This window comes from Mastigoproctus giganteus, chromosome 13 (genome assembly GCF_048544385.1).
Source record: "Mastigoproctus giganteus isolate SK-2022 chromosome 13, ASM4854438v1, whole genome shotgun sequence".
Classification (NCBI taxonomy): Eukaryota; Metazoa; Arthropoda; class Arachnida; order Uropygi; family Thelyphonidae; genus Mastigoproctus; species Mastigoproctus giganteus.
In genome coordinates this window covers 118,130,982-118,152,020 of record NC_143587.1, presented here as the reverse complement: position 1 = coordinate 118,152,020, position 21,039 = coordinate 118,130,982, and the positions used below count along the sequence as shown (strand labels likewise).

General features: G+C 36.7%; 1 protein-coding gene across 9 annotated transcripts in view; it reads left to right on the top strand.

Moving 5' to 3' along the window:
- The window catches only part of LOC150076391 (protein tweety-like), a 291,082-nt gene that overhangs the window by 81,008 nt on the left and 189,035 nt on the right, over positions 1 to 21,039 (top strand). For all 9 annotated transcript variants that reach the window (XR_016547803.1, XR_016547802.1, XM_090387163.1 and 6 more), the window contains exon 4: positions 14,716 to 14,827. Coding sequence is in view for 7 of the 9 variants with exons in the window: in XM_090387163.1 (XP_090243289.1) it covers positions 14,716 to 14,827 (112 nt within the window). In the remaining 2 variants the exon portion in view is untranslated. The remainder of the gene's footprint in view (positions 1 to 14,715; positions 14,828 to 21,039) is intronic.

The following is a 21,039-nucleotide window of genomic DNA, read 5'->3' as shown; positions in this document are numbered from 1 at the left end:
GAGAAGTGGCAACTGAAGTTTAACATTGACAAATGTAAAGTACTGCATATGGGTAGCAGTAACCCCAGAGAAATGTACCAACTGTGTGGTGTTACACTCAGAGTAGTGGAGAATGAAAGAGACATTGGGGTAATTGTGCAGTCAGATATGAATTTTTCTGATCAGTGCTGCCAGAGTAGGTCATGTGGTCAATGATATACAGTAATTTTACGAGCAGGGATAAGGGGGTGATTATTCCCTTGTATAAGCCAATGGTCAGGCCACACCTTGAGTACTGTGTGCAGGTGTGGAATCCTCAGAAAGGCATAAGTTCTGCAAATTGCATCTTCTGGACTAGGCACCTGCGAGGCGAGCTGATTGGGGTGTATAAGGTCTTGAATCGATTGAACAGGCTTAATGCTGATGGGATTCTTTCTCAGATTACAAACCTTGAGGGGTCATAGATTCAACTGAGGAAAGACAGTTGTAGAATATATCTGCGGAAGTTTGCCTTCAGCCAGTGCGTAGTTGATTGTTAGAACAAACTTCCATCTGTTGTTGTTAATAGTTGATAGTTTAAATAAATTCAAGGCAGAACTAGACAAACATTTGGAATGAATGGATCAGTGAAATGGAAAGTTTTTTTTTTTTTTTTTTTGGCTGATGCTGTATAAGCTTGCTTTCTTCTATCATGTGCTTCTACTAATGCCAATGCTATAAAAACTGCGAAATATATCCAGTAGAAAAGGCGCCTCCATTGCCAGGTGGGCAGGAGCAGCAGTTCGTAGCATACGCTTCTTGATTAGAATGGGTTTCGAGCCCGTGACCACCAAATACGGAGGATGCGGAAAGGTCATGGAATGACCACTGCATATCCTCGGAGCAAATGGCCTTTGTTGCTAATGCTCCTAAAAAAACAAATAACAACAACCAGTAGAGAAGGGAATTTACCAAGGAGTTAACTATTTTCCATAAACTATTTACTGCAGCATTGGAAGATGCATTTAGGGGCTTGGACCATCAGGAGGAATTAATATAAATGAAGAGAAACCTTACCAGCTAAAATTTGATGATGTGGTATTGATTACAGAAGACATGTTGGATTTAAAAAGAAGACTAAGCAAATTTGAAGCTCTAGTAAAATGGACTAAAACATAGCTGAAACAAAGAATGATCAGTAAACACATGCCTATGAGAACTGTTGAAATAGCAAAACCAAGAAATAGAAAGGACTTCAGTATATATATCTATGTGGAGCAAAATTAAGCATAGAAGATGGACAAAAGGAAGAAATTGGTGGAAAAAAAGAATTTTACTTGGCTGAATAACATATGAAAAAATGAGAAATCTATTTAGAGATGAAAAAATTCCAAGAAGTCTGAAATGAAGAGTATTTGATGAGTGTGCTTTGCCTTTAATATCATGTGGAAGTGAAACATGGTGATAAAACAGAAAGAGTGAGCCAAAGATTGAAAGTAACAACAGAGGATGGAAAGAAGCATGTTGGGAATTATTCTAAGAAACAGAAATACAAATGAGTGGAACAGAGGGGGGGGGAAAGAGACATAACTGACGTAACACATATTAAGCACATAAAGTGAAAATGGACTGGGCACATTGCAAGATATAGTTATGAAAGATCTATGAAAAATTAATGGAATAGAAACCAATGGATAGTAAACAAGGAAGAGGAAAGCCTAGAGTATGATGGAATCCAAAAAACTTCAGGAGTGCAGTGGATTGGAGCTGCAGCAACAACAAATGTATGAAGAGATTTAGGCGAGACCTTCATCCAGTAGTGGACTAACAATGGTTGAAAAGAATAAGTGACCCAGAAGTATAGAAGAAATGCTGCAGTAGAAATAAAATAGGATAAATAATCAATGTCAAATGGAGTAGTTGACATCTAGGTAAAACAACAAAGCTGACATTTATTCTGCTCTACCTTATTCTCCATATATAGGTAGTTCTGACTTTACGAGTTAATTCATTCCTAGCATGTGCTCATAAAGCGGAAATTTATTTCCCATAAATAACATTAAAAACAGAGGTTACGTTCTCAACAATGAAATTTTACCATAGTAATGTTAAATAAAATAAACAAAACAATAGTTTATGCTTAAACACTGATTTATTTATCCAAAGAAATGAAAATATAGCCTATAAAATCAAGCAAATTATAATTAAAAAAAAATAATTTTTGACACACAAATGTTAAAAAATGTTTATTGTTCATCATCATCATTGACTAAATGCACACTTGTTGATGGCTCAGCACTCATTAGTGTGTTGGAAGCACAAGAAGTCGTCGTAGTGTTCTTCAGAAATCCTTCAAGAGTCGTTTGTTTCCAAGACAGTTCTCTTTTCTGTATAAATTTCATGAAAGCATGCATAAGCAATTTTTAGTCTGTAGCAACTTTTCTATTGTGCTCCAACTTTGAATCTTGGGACTCGAAAATCTCAATTACTTTTCTGTGTGTTGAAAAGCTTTGTCATGCCCCTTGAGAGTGAACTGGGGTTTCAGCTGTTAAATCTTCTTCCTCAGCTTCTTTGGATTTTGTTATTCCTCTTTGCTGTTTCCTTTTATTAACATCATTCTTCGTAGTATTACTTCGGTTTGGCATACTGTACAGTATTAATAAGGGGGACAAATTTGAAATGAGACGACAGCAAAAATGAAGAGCAACACAACCACTCTTTTTAATGTTAGTGTGGCAACTACTTTATGTTATGTGAGCGAGTGAGACACCCTTGTCTGCCTGAACAAACAAACAAACAAATGCACGCACACACCATAGTACTGTATTGTATAGCTACATGCATGGTTTGAAATAGCATACATACTACCATAAGTATGGCACACTATAGCCATAGATGCCGATACGCAAAAAAAATTCCAAACAAACAAGCATGGTTGAAATGCCTTATTTATGAATGTTTGGCATTTATTTATTGCAGTTAATGTTCATATTTTTGATTTTGTTGCTACTTGATACTTGAAAAAAAGAACTCGTAAACACAGCAACTTGTAAAGCTGGAACTGCTTGTATATTGGAGTTATGAAGTTATCTGGCTTCACCAAGTTTGAACACTTAGGAGCTGGAACAGTGTAGTAATATGCTTCCAGCCAGAGGGATCCAGTGCCTTAGCAAGCTTAATTGTAAAAGTCACCTGAGATGTATAATATAAAGAATCTATCTTTTAATTTTAAAACAATTCTGGAAGCTGTGAGACCCCTATAACAGAATAGTCACAGAGAGGGAATTGATTAGTTGCTTCAGACTTGAATGTGTGTGTGTGCGAGAGAGAGAGAGAGATTTGTTACCATGTTGATAATTGGCAAGTCACTAAAAACTGAATTGCTAAGTGGAGGAGATTCTTAGAATCTGGTGAAGTGGCTGGCCAAATATTCCAATTGAAATTTTAGGTACTGTGATGAGCTGTTTTGATCCTCTGATCATGTTTAGATGTATCATAGACATAATGAGAAAGGGTATGAGAATTAGTGATGTTAAACTGCAATCTGGTGTCAGTAAAAGAAAGCATAGTATTTCTCAGGGGTTGTTTTTATATTTCCTGAGCCTTTTGTTTGTCTTAAAAAATGCTCAATGAAGCAGCATTCCACCATGGTTTACGGTGATCTGAGAAGTGGCAAACAGTGGAGATTACAGCCCTTGAAATGAAACTAAGCCAATGGATCAGCCCAGTCCAGGCTGACAGAAGTGGGATCAGTAAGCAGATGGACCAGGAGAAGATGGTAAAGTGATATTTGAAAAGGTCTTGATTAAGGAACAGAGGTAAGATGACAACTTTACCAAGGGTATCCTTGAATAGTTTCATCAACTGAAGCTGTGAAGTAATGGTGAACATGACCTAAAGAGGGAGATGGTCTGGTTCAGTGTGAGTTGGGATGGTCTTGGAGACAACAGAGGATTGAACATTGATGTAGATCCAATCAAGTATTGCAGTGGATATGGTAGCAGAGGAAGGAAGTTCCACACAGTGTATGATAACATTGGCACTGGCTACAAAAGCAAGTGAAAATATCTCAGGAAAGAGAATATGCCATGTTTGGAATTGCTGGCACTGAGAAAGATATCAACCTACTTAAAACAAGAGAGTGCCTAAGTTTAAGCTAGCAAGGTTCTGTTAAGATGGTTAAACATATAAAACTTCCAATTGGAGTTTCCCAAGATTTTTTGCCAGGTTCAAGTGATCATTCACATCATCATCATGAACTTGGTCCGGCTTAGGTCTTTTAAGACCTGTTCCGTTGTAGCTCTTGGAGGTATTTTTGATCTCGCCATCGTTGTCTTGGTCGACCAACATCTCTCTTGCCTATAGGTTTGTAGTTAAAGCCTAATTTTGGGATCCGGTCTGGGCTCATTCTTTCTACGTGGCTGATCCATTTTGCCTGATACTGTTTTATGTCATTTACTATGTTATCTACTTTTAATTTCTCGTGGATATCTAAATTTCTTTGGTGGTCTAGTCTTGTAAAGCCTAATAATGGTCTTAAAAATCTCATTTGTGCTGCTTCTAGTTTGTGCACATCTTTCTTATTTATGACCCAAGTCTCACAGCTGTAGAAGAGGGCTGGTTTTGAAGTGATGTTGTGCAGTCGTAGTTTTGTTTCAGTTATCATTTGTTTTCCAAAGTGGCATTTAATCGTTCCATTCATTTTATTATATTTTTGTAGTTTAGTGTGGATGTCTTTCCCTTCGTTTGATATTAAATTTCCCAAATAGGTGAAGTCAGATATTTGTTCTATTATTATTTATTCATCTATAACAATTTTGACTCTTTGTAGGTTTTTTCCACATAATCCCATCAATTTTGTTTTTGAGGTGGAGATTTTCATCTCATACTTTTTATTTATTTTATTAAGTTCGTTTGCTGCTATCTGTAGTTCATCTTCGGATTTTGCAATTATAACTTGATCATCAGCATTTAATATGGTTTGGATTTTATTCCTGTTGTTCAACTGTATTCCGTTGTTAATTTTTTGTTTCCATTCTTTAAGAATTTTATTGATGTAGATATTAAATAAATTTGGTGATAGTCCACATCCTTGTTTCACTCTTTTATTGGTGTTAATTGGGTCTGATAGTTGGCCATTAAAATATTTTATAGACTTTTGAGTTTTTATATAGGCTTTGGATTGCTTTCCGGAGTTGGGTTGGGATATTTTCTTCATGTAGAATCTGCCAGAGTTTTTCTTGGTTTACATTGTCAAAATCTTTTTCATAATCGATAAAGAGCAGAAATGTTGGTAGATCGAATTCTCTTCTTTTCATTCACACCATGAACATCAATTGAATAACTAATAAATAGTATAATAAAAAAAATAAAAGCAAACTTTAATAAATTTCTTTAATTTTAACATGCAAAAAATGTATTAAATTATATATGCCCTTTCATAGGTCAGTTGAACAATTCATGTAACAAAATGCATAACACGAAGTAGGCCATTCTTGTCAAGTGACATTTTTTCTTCTTCTGCCTTTAATAAGAGTATAAGCCAATAAACTGAGTGTTTTAGCTTATTGCTTCCAATGTTATATGAACAATTTTCAAGGAGTAACACAATTTTTGTTGCAGTGTTTGTCTTCAAAATTCTTCCTTCCTCCACTCAAGAACCAAAACAAAAGCTTGCCTTTTCTTCATACATAGAATAATTGTTGACTGAGACCTACTTTTTCATCAGAAGGAAAATCAGCACAGTACAAGTTAAAAGCAAACTTGTTCTTTGAAACACACACACACACACGCACACAACGAATTCTACATTTTTCAAACCACATGAAACAAACTTTAACCGAGCAAATTAGCTTGCCACTAGAAACTTCTGATCATTATCAAAACTTCTGTTTTGTAAACTTTTTTTTTTTTTTTTGCTTTCTTGCATCACATGCCACTACTACTACTATTATCACACATATTAATTATTATTTAAACATGACAGCATTTCTGATACTTCTCTCTTCAGGTATCATCTACTTTCTAAAAAAAATAGGTGGTAGATGACTTTCATCAACCGGTGAAATACCACCACTTTGCTTATTGGAGGCTTGAAGTTGTGAAACCCATGTTTAGTCTCTAGAGTAAAGTTTCTGGCATCTCCCCCCCCCATACTTCTCCTTCAACCCATGCACGGTACTAAGTACTATAGGTTTTGATACCTTTCGTGTTTGAGGTTTTCATAAAAAAAAAAAAAAAATTATATCTAACATAAAAATTCCTTTGCTAGCTGGAAGATTCTCAATACATATGTGAACATATTCCACATTATGTATGTGTTCTGCTGAGTGGTGTGAACAGTTGAACAGTACTTCATTGTAGTTACAGGTAGCCATTATTTGTTTCACCAAACTGCAGTATGATTTACATACAGTTCAGAGTGATTTTAGCACAGAGTTTTGTGCATTAAATCAGCGTTTCCCAAACTTTTTTGCTTGCAAGCTGTTTTGGCTTCGAAAAATAACCACAGATCCTTACATTCTCGTTCACTTAAATATAGTGTGTCCAGATGATAGGTATCCAAAATCAAAAATTTTTATCCCAGAACTGATTTATTATATGTTTGCAATCTAACTTTTTCAGACTAACAATAAACGTACCTCACTGGCTACTAGTGTGAAGAATGATGTTTTTTCATCTCACAAAGTTGGGAGTAATTGTAGATAACTGAATTCTCATGTCTAGTGTAATAATATAGCTTTTTACTATATTTAGATTTTGTTGCCACATACCTTGAAAATCCAGCTTCACACAGATAAGTTGTGGGAAATGGAAGAGGTTTGAGCATCACATATTTAGACTCTTGTGGCTATTCTTGATGAAGACCCCCTCCAGAATTCAACTAGAGGAAGCTCACTGAATTTCTATTTCAAGCTAGTATCAGATGTAATAGCTATCAAATACTCATAATTTTGCACAGGCATGCTATCCGGTTTCTCTGTAATGCAAAATGGATTTCAGATCCAGGTAGCATCATCGGTAGAAAATGGGAGGTATTTCTGAAATGCTTTTTGGAAACCATTTAAAATGTTTGACGATGCTACCATAAATAGTTTCTTCCAGGCTAGATTCTGTTTCTATCAAAAAGTCATTCACAGTTGGAAAGCATTCATATTACCTTTTTCCTACACACTTCTTCCAAAATTCAAGTTTACACTGAAAAGATGCAATTCTGTCCCTTGTTGTGAATCTCTATACACACTTTCCTTCATATGAGAGATTTAGTTCATTAATTCTTGTAAAAATGTCATCTAATTATGCCAATTTTTGCAGCCAAGATGTATTTAACAAACAGCAAGAAAGATAAACTTGGTGATCAATAAAAAAAATAATAAATTTCCGAACAAAGTTCAAAAACTCTCACAAGAACTCTTTCCCTAGAAAGCCACCTTATTTCTATATGAAGAAATGGGCAGTTGTGTTCACTGCCCATTTCTTCGCGACTTAATGACTAGGCTACTTAATAACGAATTTCTGCAAAGTTATTATTTATGGCCTAGTTATGTTCACCAGATTTAATGTGGTTCACTATCTTTACAGCATCATCCAACACAGTTTTTAGGTCTCTTTCCATTGTTTTGGCAAAAGCGCTTGTTGATGGAATGCATCACAACTAATTGAACAAGGTAGCACCAACTCTTTGATATGTGCCACCACCCCAACCGTTTTTCCTATCATTGCTTAGACACTTTTCCCAACTGATTTCTCTCATGTAACTAGTTATGACGTTAAACATTTCTTCTCCAGTCGTGTGACTTTCAGGAGATTCACAGGGCAGTCAACTTTCCTTGATTTTGTCCTGCAACAAGTAACATACAAATACAAGTAATACTGCTAGCTCTGAGGAGTCTGTTGATTCATCAAGTTGCAATGAAAAAGCAAAGCTCGATTTAAGTCACAACACCAATTGTTTTTCTATATCTGCTAACAGATCTTCAATATGACGTTTAACGGTATTATTAATTAACTGAACCAGTTACAAGTTTCTTTTTTGACTTTTCATCAAGCACAAAAGTTGCCATTGCTGCACATGACTTAATTAGGGTTTCTGCAATTGTATATAGTCTTCTTCTGCAAGTGCAGGTTGGTAACTTATCCCGTAGGAGGCCTCTGTAGCATTTTCATTATCAGTTTTTGAACTTTTCACCATAAGGCTCTGACAGTTTTTTAATGCCTCAAGCTTATGCTTGTAAAAAACTAATATCTTTGTTCTTATATTCAAGGTGATTAGTATCATGATGGCAACAAAGTTTGGCAGGTAACTGTTTGATAACAGTTTGTTGCACAAGATGCATAGAATATCAGGGGCAAGTTCATCACCTGTGTACATAAACCCCAGAGACAAATAGGAATCATTGTACATCCATTTTTTACTACTTTCTGCAGTAGTAAAACTGCTGATACTGGATGGCGATGTAAAATGTTGAGATTCACTTACATTAGTTACACCCGTACTTACTGTAGTTCTTTATTGTTTACTTAAACTACCTCTTTTTAGCCTGTGATCTATGATAAATAAAAACACAAATTGACATTAATGTTACTGTGTGTTATTTCACTGATACTACTGTAGCTAATAAAAATAACTACTTCACTTCCCTTGTAATTATGTTAATGCTATATGAACTGTAACTAAACTGAACTGGTGATCTGTGGTGGTGGAAGTCACAGCTAAAGATTACTAAAATCTGTAGCAGGTGCAATAATACAAGTTGCTAATTTAACTTGCATATTTTTCTTTTTGGGTCCACATGCAACATACTTTGTAATCAGATACTACAAATACACATCGGTAGCATATGTAACAATGCATTGCATGATTTCACCCTAATTAAACTGATTGTCACTTGCTTCATGGGTATAGGGTGTTTCTTAGCTGGATATTCTAATGGTCATATGAAATAAATATATTGCCAATTAAAGAAGTTTTGCGATTATTTTTAACAAAACATTATTCCTGTAATTAAAAATATAAGTAAAATTCAAAGTAGCCATTACAGAAATGTATCCACGGATACCCTGGGAACTGTTTGTGGATCCCGCTGAGCACAGTTTTGGAACCACTGCATTAAACCATCCAGTTATTTATATATCACTATGTCAAATATAATAAAGTAGTTTGAAGAAAGGTAAGTGCAACGTAGTTATAGCATTTATATTTCCTCTCTCTCTCTCTGTCTCTTTTTTTTTTTTTTGTAGCATAACTTAGAGATGACTAACATGTCTTACAATTACAATTTTTTGGGCCTAATTTTAAGTGTGATAAGTACATAGCACAATAATATTTAGCATACAAAACCTTAAAATTGCTAATTTAAATACATCTTTCAGAATTAATTCTGATCGTAAACCTTTTAAAACCTTAAGAAGTTTACAAATATGTGAATGAATCCCACAAGAGATTAACCAGTAACAAAGATCTTCAAAAGATAGAGGTGACTAGAGGAGACTACCCAATGATCATTGATGTGTTCTGGATTGGATTTGAATGCCAGTTGCTCCAAAAGCGAATTGGAATTTGGGGAGTACAATGTGTACAGAAAGGATAGACAGGGTAGGAAGGGAGGAGGGGTTATGCTGTTAGTTAAAAAAACAAAATCTAACGAAGTGCATCCATTTGATGTGGTGAACAATGCAGTACTCTGTTTGGTGTGAAATAAGCACTGGGAAAGGAAAAATGAGAGTAAGTGTGTGTTTTAGGCCTAATGAATCTGATGACTATAATGAGCAATTGTGCAGAGAAATCGAGTGAGCCAGTAAATCAGAATGTCTTATAATGGGGGATATTAACATTCCAGATATTGACTGGAACTTGTGGGTTGGTCACTTGCACACTAGCAAGACTTTTGTGGATTTATTGGATAACTGTTTTCTATAGCAACATGTTCGAGAGGCAATCAGAGGGAGTAATACTCTTGATCTGATTATCAGCAGTGATTATTCATCCATTAAGAAATTGCAGATAAAGGAACCACTGGGTGACAGTGATCACAATGTACTGATGTGGGAATTACTTAAAGATGTAACTACCATCAAGGCTAAAGGGAAGGGCTTTCGCTTTAGTAAAACTGTGACTACAGTGATCTCAGACAGTTTTTAAATTCTGTACAGTGGGATCAGCTGATGATGTTACCAACATTGCATTCTAAATGGGAAGCCTTCAGGGACTTAATCTTGGAGGCTACTAGGCTTTTCATTCCAACTAAGAAATACTGTTCAAGGTTCAGGCCTAAATGGATGTCAGATGAATTAATGAGGCTCATCGCAGAGAAGAAAAATGTATGGGATGCATATAAATTATCAGGTGACACAGCAGCCTATGGCAGGTATAAACTAGTCTGTAATCAAGTCACAAAGGAGGTTAGGCAGGTGAAGGCTGATGATGAGAAATCTTTGGCAAAGGATGCAAAGAAAAACAGCAAAGAGTTCTTTACTTATGCAAACTCTAGAAGGAAAGGGATGAATCAGATTGATGAGTTAATATAGATGGGTTAACTGTTGATGATCATGCTCAGGTAGCTGACAAACTGAATGAGTATTTTGCATCTACATTCACACATGAGGAGTATTTCAATAAGGGGAGTGGCAGAAGTTTATCAAATGCTAACAGGGAGATAAGTGATTTTGTAATAACTAAGAGCAAAGTGGAGGGAAAACTGTTGAAGTTAAACATAAGGAAGGCACCCGAAGTGGATGGGATCTATCCATCCACTCCAGGTGCCTTAAGCAAACTCTTAGCCATAATTATGAGAGCTTCCTTGGACTTAGGGGAGGTCCCCATGGACTGGAGGTGTGCAAATCTATCACCAATTCACAAATAACACAAATAACTCCAGACCTGTTAGTTTAACTTGTGTTCTTGGGAAAATAATGGAATCACTGGTTAAAGAAGCATTGCAGGATCATCTAGACAAGACTGCAGTAATAGTTAAGACAGAATGGGTTTGTTAAAGAGAGGTCTTGTCTGACCAATTTGATTGGATACTATGATGTGGTCACAAAGGAACTAAATGCAAAAATAATTTTGATATCATATACTTGGATTTCAGGAAAGCTTTTGATACTGTTGCACATGGAAGACTGCTGCACAAATTGGAGATGTATGGCATTAAGGGTAAGTCGCTACAATGAATAAAGGGATGGTTGAGTATGAGATGACAGAGAGTGGTAATCAATGGACACTGCTCTTCGTGGACAAATGTTGTTGGTGGAGTTCCCCAGGGTTCGGTGTTTGGCCCATTGTTGTTTTGTATATTTATCAATGATATTGATAAAAGTATATCAAGTTTAATGTCCAAGTTTGCAGATGATACAAAGGGTGGCAGGGTTGTTAATGACAGTAAAGACAGTATGCTACTCCAACTGGATCTAGATAAGTTGGGAAAATGGGCTGAGAAGTGACAACTGAAGTTTAACATTGACAAATGCAAAGTACTGCATATGGGTTGCGATAACCGAAGAGAACGCACAAACTGTGTGGTACTACACTCAGGGAAGTGGAAAGTGAAAAAGACCTGAGAGTAATTGTGCAGTCAAATATGAAGTTTGCTGAGCAGTGCAGATGGGCTGCCAGGGCAGGTCATGGAGTCTTGTCAATGATATATAGGAATTTTGCTCGCAGGGACAGGTGATTATCCCATTATACAAGGCAATAGTCAGGCCACTCCTAGAGTACTGTATACAGGTCTGGAGGCCTCAGGTTAGGAAGGATGTAAAGTTGCTAGAATGAGTACAAAGTAGGCCAACAAGATTGGTGAGGGAGAAAAAGGGGTGCTCTTACCAAGAAAGGCTTAAGTTCTGCAAAATGCAGCACCTGGAGAGTAGGCACCTGCGAGGTGATCTGATTGAGGTGTATAAGGCCTTGAATGGGTTGAGCAAGCTGAATACTGATGGGATTCTTCCTCTTGCTCAGACTAAGAACCTGAGGGGGCACAGTTTCAAATTGAGGAACGATGGTTGTAGAATAGGTGCGTGTAAATTTTCCTTTGGCCAGCGAGTGGTTGATTGGTGGAACAGGCTTCCATCTTGGCTGATGCTGCATAAGCTTGCTTTCTTGCATCATATGGCTCTAGTAATGCTAAGGGTGAAAATTTACTCTCGTTCTTCAGTGGATGGTGATGTGGTCCATAAACAGTGTCTGTGTTAGGAAAGGATATCTACACTCCTAATCCTCTTCCTTATGTTCTTCTTTATGAAATACTCTAATGCTTTTTGACAATAACAAAGTCATTGGGTGTCCTCTCAGTCAAAACCTGCAATTCGTCATTATTGTTTCACATGCCTTTGTAATAGCTAGGAGTGCAGATCTTTGCATGTTGCAATATGATGTCACTTATTCATAACATTATACAGGGTGTTTCAGTTAAACGTTTCAGAACTTCTAAGAGGGGTAGAGTACATCCTGACAACTCGAAATCATATAGCAATGTGGGGTCGGAAATGCTTTCCTGAAGCGGTGTTGTACACAGAAGCACCATAAAGAAAAGAGACCGTAAGTGAGAAATCGTTTTAATAATACATGAAAAGAAGCAAAAGGTACATGGATTAAAGTAAGTGTTCGAAGTTTCTTCCACGGGCTACAATGCACGCCTCACATCTCCGACGCATGGACATCCGAACATTCTGGAATACTCCAGGCGAATTTCGAATTTCTTCGGCAGCTACTGCGATTCTTGCAACCAGCTCCTCAGCATTGTCAACAGGGGTGTCATAAACTAGCGATTTCATATGACCCCGGAAATAAAAATCAAGACACGATAGGTCGGGTGACCGAGCAGGCCAATGCACGGGACCACCACGTCCGATCCACTGTTGACCAAATATGACATCCAGGTAGTTACGAACATCTCCGCTATAATGGGCAGGGGCTCCATCGTGTTGGAACCACATTGTGTGTTGCGTCGATGCAGAAATCTGTTCATCTCTCAAAAGTTGTGGCAATACTTGCTGCAGAAAGATCAAGTAGATAGGTCCGGTTAGACGACACAGTAACAGGTAAGGTCCGATGAGGTGATCTCCCATAATACCGGCCCATACATTGACCGAAAATCGAATCTGTGCTGCACGACGTCGTATTGCATGCGGGTTCTCGACCGCCCAGATATAGTCGTTATGAGTGTTGAAAATTCCTTCCCTTGTGAAGGATGCCTCATCGGAAAACAACACTTCAGCAGGAAAAAGGGGATTTGTAGCACATTTTCCAAGGTACCACTGTGCGAAAGCAATACAAGGTTGAAGAAACTTCGAACACGTACTTTAATCCATGTACCTTTTTGCTTCTTTTCATGTATTATTAAAACGATTTCTCACTTACGGTCTCTTTTCTTTATGGTGCTTCTGTGTACAACACCGCTTCAGGAAAGCATTTCCGACCCCACATTGCTATATGATTTCGAGTTGTCAGGATGTACCCTACCCCTCTTAGAAGTTCTGAAACGTTTAACTGAAACACCCTGTATACTGTCTCCATGCAGGGACAGAATAAATCATTATAGAAAGAAAGACAAAGCTTTAAATCACACTCAGGACTGTTGCCTGAAGACTCCATCCAACTCTGGAAGTTCTCCTAAGCTTGGAAATAGTTTTTTTCCCCCCTTATAAATAATTTATGTTAGGAAGGAAAGACATCCTGCCATCCAACATAATTTTCAGACATTTAAGACATGAAACATAAGAAAATTGACTCTCTTTACAATGCCTTGTATTAATTTACCTTTAACTAACATAATAATGAACTTCTCAGTACATATCAACGGTTTTTTTTCATTTTACACCAGATGTTTAATCTGCTCATAAAACTTAGAATACTTAGTCTCAACTACAGAACACCATTAACAAAATTATTTTTTTGAAACTTTATACAACCCTTCTAGAGACAGCAAAATTGTTTGTTCAGCTTTGGTTTACTGTAGACTGGTAATCTAAAAGAAGAGATACTTTCAGTATGGAGTCAGCTTCTGAACTGTTGTCACAATAGGCAGCTGTAGCATATAGTGATTTGATGTGTTGTTAAAGAAATAAAGATACTGCAACAATTATATGAACCGGAATATGGCATAGACTGAAATGAAGGATATACTAATGGGAGGTTTAGAAAGAAATTTGGGACTTTTTCTTGGTTCAACCCTGCTATTTCTGACCCGTAGCTTTCTTACCTTTATGAAATCTCAAGTACAATTTTAAATGTTGGTCAAAGACACTCTTAGGGTAGTAGTTTTCCCGTAGCACATAATAGAAGCTGTTTTTTCATAAATGAGAGAACCTATGCAGCCATTGGCAGTTAATGACTGCAGTTTCCTTGTTAACTTCATTTTTGAAAACTATTATTACTAGGTAGATTGTTTCTGGAGCATGAAATGAAGAAGATTCTAAAGTAAGATAAAGTACATAATTATCAAGTGGAGTGAGCAATTATATCTTGGATGATGAACATAACAGGTATAATATTTTTGCAGTTGAAAAGTTAGCAGTAGCTAAGTAATCATCTATTATATAAACTTAGCATCTGAAGCAAGCAGTTAGGTTTGACAGTAAATGTTATCAGGGCAAGACTAGTGGTAGCAAAAAAATGAATTATACATTTAAAGTGACTAAACACGAATCCTCTAATAAGATTCCCCCCTCCTCCCCATATTGTTGGGGAAGAGGGAGAAATTACTTCCATAATGCATCAAAATTACAACATCCTGAACTACATATTTTATTTATCTATTTCAGTGGAGCTCTTTCTGTGGGTCTGTATGGAAATGAGGAGGCTCATATTGGAATTCGACATCTAGGAAAGCATCTAGAAAGTATGGCAAAAATAATCAACACTGTCAAGAACCAGGTTAGTTAGTCTGTTTGAAAATGTTATTTCTTGATTTTCTTCCTTATTTAGTTGTAGTCCCTGCATTTTACTTAGTAGTAATGATCATTGTTTAGGATTATATAATTCTTTTACATTAATAAATTTTGATGTGCATTGATATATACAAATATTAAAGGAATAATGTAAACATTTTATTTCAGATTACAATATCATATTTATAAAATCCAAAACTTAAAAATTAGTGACACACACACACACACACACACACACACACACACACACACACACACACACACACAGCTTAGTTGTATATGACATTTTTTGATAGTTTTGAGTATAAAATTATAGGGATATTTGAGAACTGGCAATTGCCTGCAGCTGCCACTTTTATCAGCTTTGGGGAAAAGAGTAAACTTTCCTTAATGAAGGGACCAAATGGTCTTTCAAATGTTACAAAAAAATTGTTTTTCAGTTTGAGTGAGTTCATTTAATTATATTAGGAGTGTCTGGCTTAGATTTTATGAATACAACACTGACTGTTTAAATTTACCTTTTTACTTAACTAAACCATGTCAGGCTTTAGATTAGTTTGTATCCTCTTCTATTACATCATGCATTACATGACATTATTATTAAAACATGTACAAATTTTGTTATTAAAATATAAATACATTTCATTATTATACTATCATTTCATTTGTTGGTGACTATAATTGAGTAAACAAATTGTACTTACTTTTATATGTTATTATTTATCCATAATAGTAGCTTAAAATAGTTAATCCTAATAGCACAAAGGTTTTTACAAATATTCTGGTGTTTGATGACACTGACGAGATGTAAACTTTCTGAGCTCCAGTGAAATATGATGTGTTGGAGAAGTTTCTCTAACACTTCATATTTATGCTCCTTGGTTTTTGTGCCCTTTTTCAATGCAGAAATTCAACGGTCATTCAGTCCTCTTCCCCACTGCTTCAATGCATTGTCCACCTCAATCAGATCTCTGAGATAACTTGTTTCCATATTTGCACCAAACAAGCTTTCCTGCCTTTGGACTCTTTCCAGAATTGTAATGTTTTTTCCTCAACTTTTCCCTCCTGAACACAGTATTTCAAATGTGGTTTCACCATTGAGTTGTGTGATGGAACTATAACCTCTTTTATTCTAGATGCAACAGTAAATAATTGATAAACCACCATGTGCCTTCTTGTTTACACTGCATGCTGACCTTCGTGTCTGACTATATCAAATTCTTGGCCTGGTACTGGATAGGAAACAACTTTCAAGCACGTGTGGCCTATCTTCGAACCATCTGCTTGAAGAAATTGAATATCCTCTGGTGTGTGTCATCCACGTCATAGGGCACTGATCGACATACTCTTATCCATCTTTATAGAGCTCTCATCAGGTCTTGCTTGGACTTATGGCTCTCCAGTGTATGGCTCTGCAAGGAAAAGTACTTTAGCGTGACCAAACACGATCCAGCACAGTGCTCTGAGAGTTTTTCTCTAGGAGCTTTCAGAATCTCTTCAGTTCAGAGCCTTTACATTGAAGCCCACAAATCTCCCTTGTATCTTTGCAGGAAAACATTACTTTTGATGTATGCCACAAAAATCTGAGTCTTCCCTCTCACCATAGTTGGAGATGCCTGTACAATATTGAATGGAGGTCATTCTACAATAGCAAACTGAATGAAAACCAACCTGCTGCACTTAGATTTAAAAAACTGACTCAAACATGGAATATAGATATCGGCAATAGGTATCAGGACATGACACTGCCTGATCCACCTTAGACAAATAACCCTGCAATTTATGATGACTATTTCCAACAGTGGGAAAAGAACACTTTGTCTCCCTGCCAATGTTCTTTCCCCAACAGTGGAGAAAGAACATGGTAGATATGAAGTTTTCCGAACAGTGTAAACGGTCAAGAAACAGCCAAGAAAGCCCATGGTGTCCTATCAATGATTTATCAAACATTATCCTGTAGAAATCAGGAAGTTATGATCACATTGCAAGGCAATTGTAAGACCACATTTGGAATACTGTGCTGAAGTGTGGAGACCTCATCTGAAAAAAGACATTGAACTTCTTAAAAGGGTCCAAAGACAGGAGATTTGGGGAAGGGTTGTAATGCCACTCCTTCTAAATAACGTTTATTAATTATGGGTCTGATTAAGTACCCCGAATTCACCAAGATCTGTACTGATGGTTCAAAGTCTGACAATCAAGTGGGTACAGCTGCTGTCTTCCCTAATTCAACTGTTTCGTTTTCACTTCCAGCTGAATGTAGCAGTTATACCGCTGAGCTTCATGCCATTATGATTGCTCTGAAAAATATCTCACTGCTGTCAATAAATAAAAGTATAATATATACTGATTCACAAGGTGCTATTTTAGCGAAAGGCACTTCCTCACCTAACAATCCTTTATTAAAACTCATAAGACATAAGCTGATGCAGCTTCATGAGCATCAACAAACTGTTATCTTTTCTTGGATCCCTGATCACAGTGGTATTCGAGGAAATGAATGTGCAGATGATGCTGCAAAGCATCCTTCCAAAATAGCCTCAACAAATTATTTAGTCCCAATAGCTGATTATAGACACAAAATATGGAGAACATGCATGGAACAATGGACACTTCTGTGGAAAATGCAAACAAATAACAAGCTATTTCAAATAAAACCCTAACCACAATTATGGACTTCTAGCCTTTGTAAAAATTGAAAAGAAGAAGTAATCTTAGCCAGAATCCAAATAGGTAACACTCACCTCACCCATCTATATCTGCTTACAGGGAATGATCCTCCTCAGTGTGTGCACTGCACGCAACCACTTACAGTAAAACATATACTCCTTGAATGTAGCTTGTTTAACAACGTCCGATGAATGGCTTTTAGTTTCATCTCAGATCTGGAGCAACCTCTGTCTCTCAATAGCTTCATAGGTAAAGAAGCAAATCTCTCTGAATTATTTCTCTATTTAAAACAAATTCAAATGTATAACCATTTCTAACTGCTGTACAAGCAGTTCCTGTATGTAAAGTCAATTGATTTGCGAGGTGCAATATGGCCTAAGTTGCCCTTGCACCAGAAAACACCACAACAACAACAACAACCAAAGACAGGAAACTTACATGGTGAGATCAACAAAAGTGTGACCATATGAGGAAAGACTCTGTATATGTGGATTACAGTGGTTGGCAATCACACACCTCAGAGATAACCTGATTGAAGTTTATAAGGCTTCAGTAAGGGTTAGTAAAATGAATGAGGGTGGAATTTTCACTATTATAGTGAATTCCAGAACTCGTGTGCATAAATTCAAATTAGTATTAGTATTATCAATGGCCATGTGGTGCAAGGAAGCCTATGCCTTATTCTGCATCAGCCGAATAAGGCATAGGCTGCATCAGAAAACAACAATGGAACCAAAACCGAACCCTGGGGGACTCCACTAATAACATTAGTCCACGAAGAGCAGTGTCCATTGATTACCACTCTGTCTTCTTCCACTCAACCATCCCTTTATCCATAGCAACAATTTGCCTCCAAGCCACACTGCTCCAATTTGTGCAGCAGTCTTCCATGTGCAACAGTATCAAAAGCTGTTCTAAGATCCAAACATATGCTATCAAAATTATTCTTTGCATCCAGTTCCTTTGCGACTACATTATAGTATCCAATTAAATTGATCAGACAAGACTTCCCCTTAACAAACCCATGCCCTCCTAGCTATAACTGAAGTCTTGTCTAGATGATCCTGCAATGCTTCTTTAACCAGTGCTTCCATTAATTTCCCTGGAAAAGAAGTTAAACTAACAGGTCTATAATTACCTGAGTCTCCTTTGATCCTCATTTGTGGATTGGGGTCACATTTGCTGCCTCCTTTAATATAACTGGATTGATTCCATCCAGCCCATGTGCCTTTGTTATGTTTATCTTCAAAAATTTCTCCTCCACTTTACTCTCAGTTATTACAAGATTATCTAGCTTACTACCAGAGCTTAATACACCTCTGGCATTCTCCTCCCTGAATAACTCATGTGTGAATGTAGATGCAAAATATTCATTTAGTTTGTTAGCTAGCAGGACCATCAACAGTTGAACCATCGATATCAAGTGAACCAACCTGATTCATCCCCTTCCTTCTAGAGTTTACATAAGTAAAGAATTCTTTGCTGTTTTTCTTTGCATCCTTTGCCAAAGATTTCTCGTAATCTAACTTTGCTTGCCTAACCTCCTTTGTGACTTGATTACAAACCAGTTTATATCTATCATAGGCTTCTGTGTCACCTGTTAATTTATATGTATCCCATGCAATTTTCTTCTCTGCCACATGTCTAATTAGTTCATCTGACATCCATTTAGGCCTAAATCTTGAACAATATTTCTTAGTTGGTATGAAAAGCCTAGTAGTTTTCAAGATTAATTCTTTGAATGCATCCCATTTTGAATTTGCTGTTGGTAACATCATCAGTTGGTCTCACCGTATAGAATTTATATACTGTCTCAGACCACTGTAGTCACCTTTACGAAAGCAAAAACCCTTCCCTTTACTCCTGATGATAGTTATCTCTTTGAGTAAATCCCACTTCAGCACACTGTGATCACTGCCACCTAGTGATTCCTTTATCTGCAAATTCTTAATGCATGAGGAATCACTACTGATAATCAGATCAAGGGTATTACTCCCTCTAGTTGCCTCCCGAACATGCTGCAGTAGAAAACAATGATCCAATAATTTCACAAAAACCTTGCTAGTGTGAGAGTGACCAACCCACAAATTCCAGTCAATCTCTGGGAAATTAAAATCCCCTATTATAAGACACTGATTTACTGAACCACTCTATTTCTCTGCACAATTGCTCATTATACTCGTCAGATTCATTAGGCCTACAAAACACGCCTACTCTCATTTTTCCTTTCCCAGTGCTTATGTCACACCAAACAGACTCAACATTGCATTGTTCACCAACATCAATTGGATGCACTTGCTTAGATTTTGTGTTTCTTAACTAACAGCATAACCCCTCCTTCCTTCCTGTCCTGTCTATCCTTTCTGTACACATTGTACTCCCAAAATCCCAATTCTGCACTGCTTATGTCTGTGTGAACCCACATCTCTGATATCCCAACAGTATATGCCTTTGATGTCTTGACTAACACTTCAAACTCATCGAATTTATTAACTATACTCCTAGCATTGGTGTACATGCAAGTATATATGCACCTGTTTCTACTCTTAGTTACCCTAACACAGCCCATGTATTTACTTGTTCCACTGTGACTCCCAGCAGTCCTGGAAATCCCCATTGCCTTGCTTTCCAGGCTGCTGCTCAATTGCATTTCAATAGAAGCAGTGCAAGAATCAACCATTCAGATTGAGACACTTTTATATAAACTTCTTTCCAGTGTTTCATGTCCTGAAAGTATGGCGTACATGTTATAAAATTTCCTGTGTATTTTAAGAGTTCACAATGTTTTACTTTCCTTTTAAAACCAAAAATTCGTTGGAGTAATGGTTTTGCAAACCACAACTGTGGTTTGCAAAAGCATAGCTCACTACCCATGTATAAACAGACAATTCATGGAATATGATTTTATATGTAAATTCTGCAAAATCTTTGCTGCTGCATCAAACCAGAATTGTAGACACTTTCAAATTCAACCCTAACTTGCAACTTTTTTTCAACATTGACCTTTACTTGGATGCACTTCCTTAGATTTTATTTAATTAATTCTGCAGATCTCTTACTCTTAATATCATTAGTGCCAACACGTACAACAGTATTACCTTTTGTGCCCTTAAAAGATAATATCTGCTCTACTATGTATGATATTTTCAGTCATGATTCAGCTTGCTAAGGATGAGCATATATTGAATTATTAATTGCAGTATAAGCCCTAACAAAACATAATTTAAAAATAAGTGATAATGTTATGCTTACTCATGCCTGAGGGTAAAGTTCTGCAGAATACCAAGCTTGAAAAATATTAATCTAGTTACATGCATAGAAACTGCACAGAGAATAGCATCACTGTTCATTTGAAGGTTTTAGACCATGCTGGTTATAATAAAATGAGAGAGAGAAAGAAATTTTTCTTCGTTAAAGAAAATATTTAAGGATCTTTTATTGCTGCAAGATGAAGAAAACTCGGTTGTGTGAAAAATCACGGACTTCTGTTGAAGATGTGTGCAACATTCTCAGTATATTTTCGAAATC